This window comes from Lolium rigidum, chromosome 7 (assembly GCF_022539505.1).
Source record: "Lolium rigidum isolate FL_2022 chromosome 7, APGP_CSIRO_Lrig_0.1, whole genome shotgun sequence".
Taxonomy (NCBI): domain Eukaryota; kingdom Viridiplantae; phylum Streptophyta; class Magnoliopsida; order Poales; family Poaceae; genus Lolium; species Lolium rigidum.
In genome coordinates, this window is record NC_061514.1 from 247,858,656 (window position 1) to 247,874,081 (window position 15,426).

Here is a 15,426-nt window from a genome sequence, read left to right on the forward strand (position 1 = left end):
ATATTTGTCCCTATTAAAATTTTGAAACTAGCATCAGATTGCAAATTAAATCTAACTGGAAATTTCGAATTCAAACTAGTGGGCTCGCGCGGGAAACTAGCTGGGCTGCAGAGAGAAAAAGGATTTGGGCCGGCCCACTTCACGTCCAGCGAGAGCAGGCCGTCTGACGGCGGGTCCCACGCGTCAGCGGGTCATAACGACCGAATCGGTTAGTTTCTTTCAGGGCCGTAGGATTAGACGCCGATCGGACGGACGATGAGCATCGTCGTCTCCGACGAGAACTGGCCACTGGCGCGGCGAGGCTAGGGGGTGGGAGGCTCACCGGCGGTGCGGCGATGATCGGCGACGAGCTGTAGCGACGTTGTCGATGAAGGGGAAGCAGATGGTAGCAGCGGCGCGTGCTGGGGGAGGCTCCAATCGGCGGCGAGCTTCTCGGCACCTCCGCGGCTCCGATGATCAAATTGAGGGGCTACGGTGGTGAATCGAGCGAGAGAAGAGGTCGAGCAGGCTCAGTGAGATGAGGGAGGAGTGGTGGTGTGCTTGGATTGAGGAGGGAGGCCCTCCTTTTATAGCGGCGAGGCGAGGCCGTGGGGCGGCGATGAAGTCATCGTCGACGACGCGGCTACAGGGGTGGTGATGGAATGGCGATGACGCAGGCGTGCAGGCGACGTCCTGGCAGTGACGCAGCGCGTGATTGCGGTGAAAACGAGGGCCTGTGGCGCTCGTCATCGTCCTCGCGTCCTGGGTGTCCGTGGCAGATGGCGTCGGCCATGGCGTCGTGTACAGGGTTCCCGCGGGCAGGTGAGGGCGTCTGGTCGTCTCTTGGCGTCGTGGCGCGGCTGCTGGCGAAGGGAGAGAGCGAGTGGTGGCGTGAGGCATCGGGCGTTGTCACGCTCTGGCGTGCCCGTGGCGGTCGCCGTGCGCGCTCTGACGCGTGTGTGCACGTCACTGGCACGTCTGGGCGCGTCGCGTTCTGGCGTGTCCAGTGCACCGTTTGGTCGAGTCTCGTGTCCAGGCTGCTCAGGAGAGTGTGAGGTACGTGTTAGGCATGGTGGTGCAGGGTGGAGGTGAGCAGAGAGAGAGATGGCATGATGAAGCCATGCCATGCCACGGCATGGTGAGTTTGGGTCAAAATGGTGATGATGCAAAGGACCAATCCTTGTCTATTATGTTTGGCAGGGTGGAGAGAGGTCAGGGGAGTACAAATGGTGACCTAATGGTGATGGTTTAGGCTATGATCTGCTGGACATTGCAATGTGTGGGTTAGGCAGATTGGTGCTCACCACCTGTTTGTTGAAATGGCCGCAAGAGAAATACTTTCAAATTTTGAAGTGATTTTTGGTGGAGTGTAAAGATATAATATGAGAAGTAGACTGGAGGTGGTGGTGGTCAAAATGGAGTTGGTTTGCAAAATCACAAATTGCACCATATCTTAAATCTGTTTCAAAGTCTCAACTTTGCTTGATCACCATTTGAAATTGAGCAAGAATTTGCAGTGATGGTTTTGGGCAAAGTTGTTCACCTTTGATGTTGTCTTGGATGAGGTGCAAAGAGTTGGCAAAGTTTAGTTTGAAAAACTTCCAAACCAGGGGCTCAAAGAGGGCATCACGCTAAGATTGTCAATTTTGACCATTAGTGCATGTGAGTTGGTTTTGATTTCAAATTTGATTTGATTTGAGTTTCTTTGATTCCAAAAGTCCTAATAAGTGTTTAGTAACCATTTACAACCAATGGTGCAAGCCAAAATGGTCTAAGTTAGGTATTTGCAAAAATGGCATAAGCCATATGTGTGTGTTGAGGTGAATTTGATATTTTCTTTTCTCTTTTCTTTTTCCTTCTAAAAGGATGGTCAAGAGATCATGGTTAGGGTTTTAGGGCAAAGGAAATCAAACAAGCAATCATCATGGCAAAAATGCACACTCACATAATTAACAAGGTGATCTATATGCATAGCACTATATGTGATAAAAAGTTTTTGTTGGTTCACAAATTTGGTGTTTTGGGAATCTCTCTCTTTATCTCTTTATTGAAAAGTTGGGATGTTACACGATGTACCGTGAACGGCGGGAGGCGATCGAGCGCCGGCGCCGGGACTCGATCGAGCGCCAGCAGCAGCTAGCGGCGGAGGAGCGCCAGCAGCGGGAGGCGGCGCTGACGGCGATCTGGGGGAGGCGGGCGGACGAGTTAGCGGCGAAGTCCGACGCGTTGGCATCGGCGATGATGGAGGCTCCAACGGATGTGGAGGAGGAGGAGGCCGAGGCGGCGGAGGAGGAGGAGACCGAGGTGGAGGACGACGACGATGAGTTCAAGTGGTCCGACGACGACGGGCCGCACCCGGACGAGACGGCCGATCAGCAACACGCGCTCGTCGAGTCTTTCGAGTCGGAGAAGAAGCTCCAGGACGACGCCCGTGCCCGCGAAGAGGCGCAGATTCGTCGCGCCGTCGAGCTCTCCCTCCGGGCGGCACGGCGAGGGAGGGCGGACGTCGACGCGGCTGGCTGGAGCCGGCGGCGTCTGGCCACCGCCCTACGCACGGAGAGGCGGCGCGCGGAGCAAGATCTGCGGCGGAGGGCAGGCGACGCCGGGGCGGGGCCGTCGAACGCACCGCCGGGCGGTCAATAGGCTAGGTTTAGATGAAAGTTAGCCGTTTTCATTCAAACTTTGTAATATATAATCAAAATTGAATGAAAACCTTTATTTTCGTGCACCAATATTCATTTGGGGGCGGCGTTTGGGAACGCGGCTAGGGAGCGACGTCCCCCAAACGCGGCACGAACAAAACACGTCCCCCAAACGTTCGATCCGGCGCTCTTTGGAGGACGGTTTGGGGACGCGAGTGAAGTGCTCTTAGTTTTTCTTCTTTCAGGGTAAATTCATGTGTTAGTTTAGCCCCATAACCATTGTATATAGAAATAATTGTACTATGACAATGACAGGAGAAGTCAGCTAGCTAGTAGACACTACCAATTTTTGTAGGAGCCCGCGTGTGACCAGCCAGGACAGGAGCCGGGAGTCGGGAGAGTGTCACTTCACCTACCCTTGTCCTCACTCGCCACACCCACACACGAAGCTTGCTTCAGTAAAACGCCAAAAAGATTTGTGATACTCCTCGAGGAATCGTCAATGGCTCCTGTTGATCACGCCGGCGCGGTCGACGGCCGGCTGGAGGCGCTGCTCTCCGGCGGCGGCGGGGCACGGCGCTTGGCGTCCGCGGCGGCGCTGGAGCTGCAGCTGCTTGCGCCCCTGGCCTTCCCGGCCGTTGTGGTGTACATGCTGATCATCGTGATGTCTTCGGCCACCCAGATCGTCTGCGGCCAGCTCGGCAACGTCCAGCTCGCCGCCGCCTCGCTCGGCAACAACGGCATCCAGGTCTTCGCCTACGGCCTCATGGTACGTCCCTCCCTTCATCACACGAGTATAATGTACAGTCCCTAGCCACGTACGTGGCGCGTGCCTAAGTACGTACACGAGCCATGCCATGGCAGCTCGGGATGGGGAGCGCGGTGGAGACGCTGTGCGGGCAGGCGTACGGCGCGGAGAAGCACGAGATGCTGGGCGTGTACCTGCAGCGCTCGACGGTGCTCCTCACGGCCACCGGCGTGCCGCTGGCCGTCATGTACGCCTTCTCGGAGCCCATCCTGCTGCTGCTCGGCCAGTCGCCGGAGATCGCCGGCGCCGCCGCGGAGTTCGCCTACGGCCTCATCCCGCAGATCTTCGCGTACGCTGCCAACTTCCCCATCCAGAAGTTCCTGCAGGCGCAGAGCATCGTGGCGCCCAGCGCCTACATCCTAGCGGCCAGCCTGGTGCTGCACCTGGGGATGAGCTGGGTGGCGGTCTATAGGCTGGGGCTAGGCCTGCTCGGCGCGTCGCTCACGCTGAGCCTGACGTGGTGGGTGCTGGTGGCGGCGCAGTTCGTGTACATCCTGAAGAGCCCGAGGTGCAGGGAGACGTGGACCGGGTTCACGTGGGCCGCGTTCGCCGACCTGGCCGGCTTCGCCAAGCTGTCCGCCGCGTCGGCGGTGATGCTGGCGCTCGAGGTGTGGTACTTCCAGGTGCTCATCCTCCTCGCCGGCATGCTGCCCGACCCACAGATCGCCCTGGACTCGCTCACAGTGTGGTAATAATTGATCAAGTACACATCCATCCATCGAATTGTTTTATCCTAAATAATATTATCTCTCGGGAGTTCTTGTTCCCGATGATCATGTGTTTGACTGAATGTTTTTGGCAGTACCTCGATACAGTCATGGGTGTTCATGATCTCCGTGGGCTTCAACGCCGCAGCCAGGTTGGTACATCGGTCACTCACTAGGCCCCCTGAAAACATGTAGTAGCACAGTTTCTTCTCGTGTTGTCGAGCTCACACTAATTCATGCGCTAGCTGCATGTGCATTCACTTCTATCACGCGGCCAGTGTCTTTGCTGACCAACCATGGTGACCGTGGCATGCGCACCTATAGATCGTCTTAATTTTCTTTCTTAACTCAACATTTTGCCAGATTGTTCAGGGCCTAGCAGCTAGCCGCACCAATAATCTGCTTATCTTAAAAAAAAAAATCGGCTGAAGAATTAAGTTTGATCAATGTTGATGTTGTCACCTACAGTGTGAGGGTGGGCAATGAACTGGGCGCCGGGAACCCCAGGTCGGCGGCGTTCTCCGCGTGGATTGTCACGGCCATGTCCGCACTCATAGCAGCTGTAGCCGCCGTTCTGGTCTTCCTGCTCAGGCACAAGCTCAGCTACCTATTCACCGGAGGCGAGGCCGTCTCGCGCGCGGTGGCTGATCTCTGCCCCATGCTTGTTGCCACCATCGTGCTCTGCGGAATCCAGCCCGTGCTGTCAGGTGAGCTGCTGCAATAGGTTTGCTTCACCAGGGTCCTAGTTATTGGCAAGTGCCTTCAGAGTAAAAATCAGCTGTTCGTTGGAGATTCAGTAGGTTTTGTGAGTTTCAACTTGATAAGTGTAACTAGTTCAGAGGGGACATAGAATTAAAGTAAGTGTGGTGGATTAGTGGGAGTGTTGATCTTTTTTCGATAAAGGGAATGTAGTGGGGATGTTGGTCCAGCTAGGGAATTCAGAGATCATCTTCTTTTGACTTGACGGGTGTTTCTTTTTTCACTGGGCTAATGAAGGTGTGGCTGTTGGCTGTGGGTGGCAAGCATTGGTGGCCTACATCAACATTGGATGCTATTATTTCATTGGTGTGCCCCTTGGAGTCCTCCTGGGCTTCAAATTTGACTATGGAATTAAGGTACTGTTAATTTTCAAGCTAGTATAGCACGATTTAGCGCCGCTTTCGGAGTTTCAGTTCACCCAAGATGCAAGAATCATTTTCATGTTAAGTTGACTTACCTATTTTCATCAGCTGTCAAGTAAATTAGCTTTTGTGTATGTGTGCTGAATTTATGATGGAACTTGCATTGCATCCAGGGACTGTGGGGAGGCATGATTGGAGGCACACTTATCCAAACAACTATCCTATTGTGGATCACATTCAGAACTGATTGGAATAAGGAGGTAAGAGCAAGCCTTGCATTTTGATTATCAGATTATTATCACGTTACTGGCTGTTACGTGCACTGGCAAGGGACTCTGAATCTCACATGCCAAGCAGCATCTAAATTATGCGCCAACTCATTATTCTAGGACAATAATTTCACACGACTGTATGCACGCTTGTGTAATCACTTAGGATGTTTCATTTGTCATCTCTGAATTATATTAAAAACTAGTGCCTCTCGTTAATTTGGGTCAATTATTTCAGCTAAGTGCAGGCTTCTGTAATTATTTAAGTTACGTTGTTTCATTAATCATATCCTATTTTCGCGTTATAAATTAGCTATATTTATTTCGTTAATTGTGTGTCTGAATCATAGGTTGAGGAAGCAAGGAGAAGACTAGACAAGTGGGACGATGCAAAGCAGCCTCTTCTCACCAACGTGCAGTGATGATGCCGGGGCGAAGATTAAGGTTTATGCTGCTAAGCTAAGCAGACAGATTGATCCAGCAACCAACTTATGTTCAGCGTTATCTCAATTATTTTTAGGAGATGTTTAGTATAAATCAATCATCTCGTCTGCTACTGCTAACTGCAATTTTTGTTGAGTCAGCTTCATAATGTGATCACGTTCCTTCAGATTTTTCACATGCTATTCTGAATTCTCATTCTGTTCTAGATTCTCCTCACCTAGATAGTACATGCTCTCTTGAGACAATGGTGTGTTGCTTTTCGTAGCGCAAGAACTAAAACACAAATACAAGAAAATTGTTAAACGACCTTTGTGAATGGCATGTGTTAGGCGTCAGTTCGTTGAGAATCTCAAAGATCGGCCACAAGAGCAGTTGTATCTCAATTAAGTGTAAGACCTCGGCCATCCGAATTGTTAGGCTAGGCGGCATCTGCTATTTCGTGGACATCGGACCTTTCCACGCAACATTTTTATGTGTGAACGCAACATCATTTGCAGCATTTAGAACACATTCGTGCAGCAAAAAATAATCAAACATATGCACATGTCTCATTCAATGCAGCAAACTCTTTGAGGAAAATTGACTGCAACATAAATGACACTAAAAATCAACGAATGTAATAACATGATATCGACTTTAAGGCATGAAGATAACATCTCGGTCAACACCCGAACTCATTGCAACATATGTTAGACGTGTGTCAAGGGTACTCCTCGGCAATGCCCTCCGATTGGGGCTTAGGGTTGATGGAATCCTGTAGGCTGACACGAGACATCGGTTCACAGACAAGCGGGGAGAGCGATTTACCCAGGTTCGGGGCCCTCGATGAGGTAAAACCCTTACGTCCTGCCTGTCTGATCTTGTTTATGAAAATATTGGGTTACAATGGGGTGCCGAAGGGTTCGGCTGAGATCTCGTCGAGAGGCTAAGTGCTGCGGCGACCTAGCTCTAAACTTTTGGTGGCTAAGATTTCTATGATTGATCATGTCCGTCGGCAGCCCCTCTCCTGGTCTTTATATAGGAGGCCAGGTCTCAAGAGGTCTAACCGAGTACGACTAGATTTACAGTAGTCCTAGTTCTAAACTTTCCTTGTTCGGGTCCTTCCTTGTCTTGTCCGCAAAGGAATCTTCTGCTGCGCCATTCAAGTGGCCCGCCTTGCCTTCGAGTGCGTTCATGGGCCTTCAACTAGATTGTACAGGATAGGGCAATGTCGGTTACCCGAAGGGTAATACCCACGTCAGTAGCCCCCGAGTGTCTAGCCGAAAATAGTTCGGGTAGAGACTAAAGCATGCCTCCTCTTAATGTTCTTCTCCTTGATTGTTCTTATTCGTCTTGAATCAGCATCTTCTTCTTTTATCGGGCGCGCGTCCAGCGCTCCCGATGGGAGTAGCCCCTGAGTCTAGGTACGGATGCTTGCAATCCGTGCATAGACTCAAGTTGTACCACTCGAACGTTTTGCTCTGCCGAAGTTTTTCTGCAAATCTTTATAGGTAATCCGATATATTTTCTGCGCGTAAGGGATAATGAGTAACGTGCCCAACTTTTGCTGGTTAACTGCCGATGGCAAAACAACGTCACCCTACACAGAATCAAGTCCCCGGGCATGATCCTGGAGTGCAAAAAAGTTCTATCGGGTGCGCATCCGGCGCTCCCGATGGGAGTAGCCCCCGAGCTCGTAACCGTGTGCAGACTCAAGCTGAGCATTCCATCCTTTTCTTCAAACGTTTCTTCTCAGTAATATCTTTGAATCTTCATTTTATCGGGTGCGCGTCCAGCGTCCCGATGGGAGTTGCCCCCGAGTCTGAACACGGGACCATCCGATGTTTCTTTATTTTTCTTCGACTGCTCATGATATTCTTTATGACGTCACTGTTGACGTATTGCTGCTGTGGTTTGACTGACAAGACTTGACCTGACGGGCCCACCCTAGTTCTGCGCGGACAGTTTTTAGGAAGTGACCAGTGCACGCGCACCGACCGAGGCGTCCCCTCGATTTTCGCACATCGTGGGAATAATGGGCCGTCGGTTCCGTTCTTCTCTTAGACGCCACGTGTATAGCCAGATCTGATCCACCTCCCACGATGCCTGTGAAGTTATGGCCACGATCTTGCATAAATTTTTATGGCATAAATAGAGGGCCTCCTTGCTTTTACTTTTCACGCCTCTAACTGCTCATCTTCTCGCCCAGCCTTTCCTGTCCCCTTTGTTCTTCCTTCAAGAGCTCCACGCGCCATGGGCAAGAAGAAGAGCACCAGCACCTCGGGCGCGGCCAAAGTCAGCCGCGACTGGAGCGCCTCTGACATTTCCAATCGCGACGTGAACAGGCTGCGAGCCCTCGGCCTCATCTCCTCATCTGACGATGACATTCATCTTCCAGGTGTCGTTTCTCGCCCATGGCCTCCGAAGGGCTTCACTGTTATGTTTGCTGCTTTCTTATTCCGTGGTCTCTCTCTTCCTGCCCACGAGTTTCTCTGTTCCCTTCTTTTCTTCTACGGGATTCAGCTCTGGCAGCTGACCCCAAACTCCATTCTCCACCTTTCTATCTTCATCACTGTCTGTGAAGCCTTCCTCGGCATTGACCCCCACTGGGGTCTTTGGAGGAAGATCTTCTAGGTGAAGCGTCATAATGACAGCAATGCGCCCCCCCGTCGTCGGTGGCGTTGGCTTTGTTGTCAGGAAGGAGGTCGACTATTTCGACTACCCGATGAAGGAATCCGTCCAGGGCTGGCGCAACAAATGGTTTTATCTGCGAGACCCCTCGGTGCCTGGGCGGCGCTCGAATCTCCCTCCTTTTGAAGATGTCCTGGCAGCTCATCCGAAGAAGTCCTGGCGAAACGCCCTTTCTCCCGAAGAGAGGGTGATAGCTGACAGGCTGTTCGACCAGGTCGTCGTCCTGAAGAATACGGGAGGCTTGACGATGTGCGGCACTAAGGTAGTCTCAGTGTTCTTACAACTTCGAGTGCAGCCGCTAATGTCTCGACCCCACCAATTATGGCTTTATACTAGCAAGGACGACAAGTCGAGGGTCAGCTCCGCCGACCTGTCGGCTGATGAACTTCGAGATGAAGTTCGTCGCTTGACGTGCCTCAGTATGAAGGACAATACTGTCTTGACATCGGCCCGTCCCCCTTATGATCTAAACCATCTTCCGACTGAGGTAATTCTTGCTGCTTCTTGCTTGCTGTTATTGTTTATTTCTTCGTTGTGCTCTACAAACTTTCTTCTCTTTATAGGCCTCCACTGTTGTGGAACCAGAGGATGACGATGATGACTCCGAGGAGACCGAGGACGTTCAACAGGCCCTTGAGGACAGCGTTGTCCAAGAGGACGATGCTGCCGAGGATGATGCCTTCATCAGGAGCAGGCGACGTAAGCAGATAGACGATGATTTTATTACAACGGCTGAATCAAGTCCTAGCGGACAAGATAATGATGTCGTTGGAACTTCTCCGCCTTCCCCCGCTAAAAAAGGTCCGACAGGCTTTTTCACTGCCGAAGATGACCTGGACCTGTGAGCATCTTTATCCCTTTGTGACTTATCCTTTGTTATTCTGTATGCTAATCATTTATTTTTCTTAAGCAGCTCTGATGATGATAATGTTCCTCTTGCAAAGAGGGCCAAATTATCTTTTGAGAGAACGGCATCAGCTAAGGAGCCGAATCCCTCTCCTGCCAAGTCAACGCCGCCCCCAAGAACGACTGTAGAGAAGATTCCGATGTCGAAGGTTATTCCTTCTGGCGACGTTCCCACTTCATCGGCTGCTCGCGACCACGTAAGTGTTTAGTTTGCCTTGATTTCTCTCTTGCTTCGCCAAGCTTTTTTTTATCCAACTGAATCTTCTTGATTTTCTTTATTGCAGCCGATTTATGCCACAGTTGATGCTGTGGTAGATTTCGCTGAGCAGTTCACCCGACTGGAGTCTGAAAACGTTCAGCTTCGGAAGACTATCAAAACTTCGGCTGATCAGGTGCTGGAGGCCAACAAGCTTGCCACCGACGCCAAGAACGAAAATGTCTTGCTGAATGAGGAGTTGAAGAAGCTGAAGCGGCAGATGAAGGATGAACAAGACGCCAGGCGCGAGGCTGCGGCTACAGTCGATAAGAAGGAAGGCGTCCTCCGTGAATCCATCAAGGATTTATTGGGTAAGGTTCATGGCACATGGCTTCTCTCTTGGTATTTCCTTTCTGGTTGCTGATCTGTCCTTTTTTCAGAGGTTGCCGATATAACCATCACTCGAGCTCATCAGCTTCAGGAGGACTCTACATCTGATGCCCTTTCGCTCGCCGCTGAGTCCAATGTCCAAGTTCTTGGACTTCTGCAGAAGACTAAAGGAGCGTTGTCGAGGCTATACTCGATGATCTTCCCAAAGATGAAGCAGGACAAGACTCTTGGCGAGATGGCAGATGCTTTCCTTGTCGACTCTTCCAAGCCTGTAGAGGTATTGAAACGTCGCTCCCGCTTGTTTGGGGCGGTTCTTACTTCCCAGCTGCTGATGGGCCATGGGATGGGGTCCGACTTGGAGAGGTTGTCTAAAGCTTTGCATGTGGGCGACGACAATCATCTAGTCGACCTTGAACCCTTCAAACGATCGGCTGTGACATGTGCTAATCAACTCCTGAAATTGGTTGACGAAGCAAAGACCAAGTCTGCATCTGAAGCTGCCCCTGGCTCGTCATCGGCACTTCCTTGAATGCTTGTTCTATTAACTGTAATTAAGACCTGACGCAATTTAACTTGTCCCTGTTTTATTTTGGCTCTGTAGCCAGTTCGAACAATCTTTTGAATGTAACATATACACTCCAGTGCTCCCGATGGGAGATTTATGTTGATGATGTTCTGAACTGGAAGTTGTACTGCAGATTCCTTCATCTTCTTCCCGTGCCGAACTTTTTCCAAGTTCTTCGACTAGCGATGAATCTGGCCTTCTTCGTCATTTACGTGACCAAGTGTCTCGTTTGAGTAAAGATATTTCCTCCCTTCACGCGATGGCAGTATTGGTGAAGAAAAAGAGTGAAATAGCAACTGCCATTGAGCAACATGCTCTCGATCGTCTTCATATCGCTACCGAAAGTTTGGGCTGTAAGTGTTAACCCATCTTTTGATTCCTGACGTAGCTTGGATGTTCCTTTAACTGATGTTCGTTCCTTTACAGTCGTATCTTCAGATAAATCCGAGGAGAACAAGAAGATCCATGAAAAGGTCGAGGCGATGACTGACGTTGCTCACCCGAAACACGATTTATGGTTGCATCGTCCGAAGGCTGTTATCGTGGCGAAGTTCGAGCATCGGGTAGAGAAGCTGCATTACTACTTTGATAAATTCTACGCTCATCTCACGATGGTTTGGAAGACTTTGTTCCCTCTGGATCAAGCACCCGAAACTTTGTCTACTTTGTTTACCCGATTCAAATCTCCTGAGAGGATTCGACTGTTGGTGCGGAAAGAGCTTCTGACTGGTGCTGAACTTGCCTTTGCTTCAGTATTGGCATGTCATCCATCTTTAGACTTGAAAACCGTAGAAAAAACCGAGAGGAGTTTAGGCCAATATTATGATATCGCTAGAGGTCCTGCATATACCATCATCTCACGGATGGAGACAGGTATCGAGAGAGATCTGAGGGCCCAAGGGAACCAGGAAGCCCAGTCATGAATGTAATAACCTTGTACCTGCATAAGATTGTTTTGTATAAATTTAACGTGTGCTTTGCACATCATGTAATTCTGGCGAATTTATTGTCGAGGGCGGTTGAGTGATCAATTCAACCTGCTCTCCCGACGACTTCGTTGTAATTTGCAAATTTATTGCGAAGTCGATATGTAAGTTTTGTAGGAGCAATACCCGTCGATTTAATCGAGGGAATTATACGCTTGGCTTCGTCACACGGTGCACCGGTTTGAGCCTTATTTCGTGATAGTATAACCATCGACTGCAGCACTCGCGTATTTTCTCGTGGTTTGGATTGGTTGTTTTTGTGCATCATTAATCTTAGCTCCCGTTGAGAGTATTTAATTAATGACACTATGCGAGCGTATTTTTTTGTCAGCGCTCCCGATGGAAGTAAGAGCCAATGGCAGGGGCCCCGAACGATTTGTTCGGATGATGAGGCCTGGATCAAGAAAAAAGGTAAAAACCTGATTAGAATTTTATTCATAATGCAAAAGCAACCTTAAGGGCTGTCGAGTAATAAAAAACAATTGTATCCTATGTATAGAACCGTCGCAACTGTGCGATGTTCCATGGATTCTCAACGTATTTTCCCAAAGCTAGGTTTTTGAGCCAATATGCTCCTCCTGGTATCACTTCAGTGATGATGTATGGTCCTTCCCATGGAGATTCAAGTTTCAAGGGTCTTTCTTGCTTCAGCCGCAGTACCATATCTCCAACATTAAAGATTCGACTGCGTATTCGTCGGCTGTGATAATTTCTCAACGCCTGCTGGTATACCGTCGTTCTTGCCAAAGCAATATCTCGAGCTTCGTCAAGGAGGTCCACAACATCCTACAACGCGATGTTGGAAGAGGGTTCTGTGTATGCTGTCACCCGAGGAGCTTCGAACCGAACGTCGGCTGGTAGAACTGCTTCGGCTCCATGTACCAAGAAGAACGGGGTGTATTGGGTCAACCTGTTAGGTGTAGTACGCAAACTCCAGAGTACGGATGATAATTCCTCGACCTAGGCTCCAGCCGCACCCGTAAGGCGTTTCTTGAGGCCATCCCCTATTAGACCATTGATCCTTTCCACCTGGCCGTTGGTCTGTGGGTGGGCCACTGATGCAAATTTCAGTTTGATTTCTCTGTCATCACAAAATTTTCGAAATTCTTTGGAGTCAAAGTTGGATCTGTTGTCTGTGACGATGCTGTGAGGCATACCAAATCGACAGGTTATTCCCCTGAAGAACTGAACTGCTGTTTCGGCTTTCTGGTTTCGAACAGGTACTGCCTCGATCCACTTGGTGAACTTGTCGACCGCGACCAGTAAGTACGTGTGTCCTCCAGGCGACGACCTCGGCAGTGGTCCAACTTGGTTGAGTCCTCATTGAGCAAAGGACCATGCCAGAGGTATTGTCATCAGATCTGTCGCAAGGGCGTGCGGTTTTGGTGAAAAGCGTTGGCAGGGGTCACATTTCATGACCAGATCTCGAGCATCCGATGCCGCCGTTGGCCAGTAAAATCCTGCCTTGAAGGCTTTCGCCACAAGGGCCCTGCTTCCTACGTGGTGTCCGCAAGTTCCCTCGTATATCTCGCGCAACAGCGCTTTTCCATTGCCAATGGCAATACACCTTTGAAAGATACCCGAGATGTTACGCTTGTAAAGTTCACCATTTACCACAGTGAAGGCCTTTGATCGTCTGACGATTCATCTTGCTTCCACCGGATCCTCCGGCAACTCCTGCTTCGTCAGGTACGCTAGGAATGGTTTGGTACATAATGGCTCGAGGAGGAGGACTTGTTCCACTGATGGAAGTGGAGATTCTTCAGCAGTTTGTTGCGGGATTGCCTCCGGTTCATCAACCGATGGCTTTAGGGGTGCCGACGCTTTCTCTTTTATCGATCGTTGAGTGATGACTTCGTAGAACACTCCGTCTGGAATGGGGGAGCACATGGACCCGATATTCGCCAGGGTGTCGGCTTCCTCGTTGCTGGCTCTGCCGATATGTTTGAGTTCACACCCTTTGAATTTGGCTTCCATATTTTGATACAACTGTCGGTAGGCGATCATGTTGTCACTGACCGCATCACATAGGTTCATCGACTGTTGTACCACCAGGTTTGAGTCTCCGTAAATTTCCAGGCGAGTTTCCCCACATGCCTTTGTCATCTTCATTCCGTGCAGCAGTGCTTCGTATTCTGCTTCGTTGTTTGTTGGCAGGGAGAAATTCATACGTAGTATGTACTTCATCTTATCTCCTTGTGGCGATATCAGTATCACCCCTGCTCCCGCGCCTGTGCTCCGTTTTGACCCGTCGAAATACATTGTCCATGACCCCGACATGTCGGGTGCTGCTGGCGTCTGTGACTGGATCCAATCTGCCACGAAATCTGGGAGGATTTGGGATTTTATCGCCGTTCGATTAACGTAAGTTATGTCGTGTGGCGCTATTTCGATGGCCCATTGGGACACTCGACCCGTGGCTTCTGGGTTAGTCATTATGTTTTTCAATGGTGCTTCGCTTACGACGATAATCGGGTGCTCCATGAAATAATGTCGCAACTTGCGAGCCGACCTCCATACTGCGTACGCTAGCTTCTGATGATGAGGGTATCTCTGCTTTGCGGGTGTGAGTACTTCACTGAGGTAGTAAACAGGCCTCTGCACACCGTGAACTCTCCCTGCTTCTTCTCGTTCGACGACCAGAACGCTGCTGAAGACTTGCGCCGTTGCGGCTATGTACATAAGCAGTGTTTCTTTCTCGCGTGGGGTTACGAGGACTGGGGATGTCGACAAGATTTTCTTCAGATTGTCGAAAGACTCCTGCGCCTCCTTTGTCCACTCGAATTTTTCCGACTTTTTCATCAAATTATAAAAGGGCAAAGCTTTTTCTCCCAGCTTGGCGATGAATCTGCTAAGCGCTGCCAATCGTCCTGCCAATTGCTGCACTTGGTGCAGATTCTTTGGCGGCTCCATGTCGAGAATAGCTTTGATCTTCAAAGGGTTGGCTTCTATTCCTCTAGCTGAGATGAAGTACCCGAGTACTTGTCCCCCTGGCACTCCGAAGAAGCATTTCTTTGGATTCAACTTGATTTTGTATTTGTCTAGGTTGTCGAAGGTTTCCCGCAAATCGTCGATGAGAGTGGTGGCGTGCTTCGTTTTTACCACGATATCATCGATGTAAACTTCGATGTTCCTCCCAATCTGTTCTCCAAGGCAAGCTTGCATGCACCGTTGGTAAGTTGCTCCTGCATTTTTCAGCCCGAAGGTCATGACGTTGTAGCAGAAAACGTCGTGTGGGGTGATGAACGCAGTTAACTCCTGGTCTTCTTTCTTGAGCTTGATCTGATTATACCCGGAGTATGCATCGAGGAAGGAGAGGCGATCGCATCCAGCTGTGGAGTCGACTATCTGGTCAATACGAGGCAACGGAAAGTGGTCTTTCGGGCAGTGCTTATTAAGACTGGTGTAATCGATACACATGCGAAGAGCGGTTGTGTCTTTTTTTGGCACCATGACAGGATTAGCCACCCACTCAGCTTCCTTGAGCTCCCGAATGAATCCTGCCTTGCGGAGTCGACTAACTTCTTCGCCAATTGCTCTTCTCTTCGGTTCGGAAAATTGGCGCATCGATTGTTGTACTGGTTTGGCTGTTGGGTCAACATTAAGGGCGTGCTCAGCAAGTTCCCTGGGGATACCTGACATGTCGGATGGTTCCCATGCAAATATCTCCCAGCGCTCATGGAGGAACTCGATGAGCGCGCCTTCCTATGCATCAGTAAGGTCTGCCAACGTATTGACGTCTT

The 15,426-nt window shown here is 50.2% G+C and overlaps 1 protein-coding gene across 1 annotated transcript; it reads left to right on the plus strand.

Annotated features, from left to right (window-relative positions):
• The first annotated feature begins 3,255 nt into the window (after positions 1-3,255).
• Positions 3,256-6,103, plus strand: LOC124677280 (protein DETOXIFICATION 40-like). Its single transcript, XM_047213284.1, has 7 exons — positions 3,256-3,390; positions 3,486-4,117; positions 4,232-4,288; positions 4,605-4,843; positions 5,133-5,251; positions 5,431-5,517; positions 5,877-6,103. The coding sequence occupies exons 1-7, from the start codon at positions 3,271-3,273 to the stop codon at positions 5,946-5,948; spliced, it is 1,326 nt and encodes a 441-aa protein (XP_047069240.1). The 5' UTR covers positions 3,256-3,270; the 3' UTR covers positions 5,949-6,103.
• Positions 6,104-15,426: the final 9,323 nt, after the last annotated feature.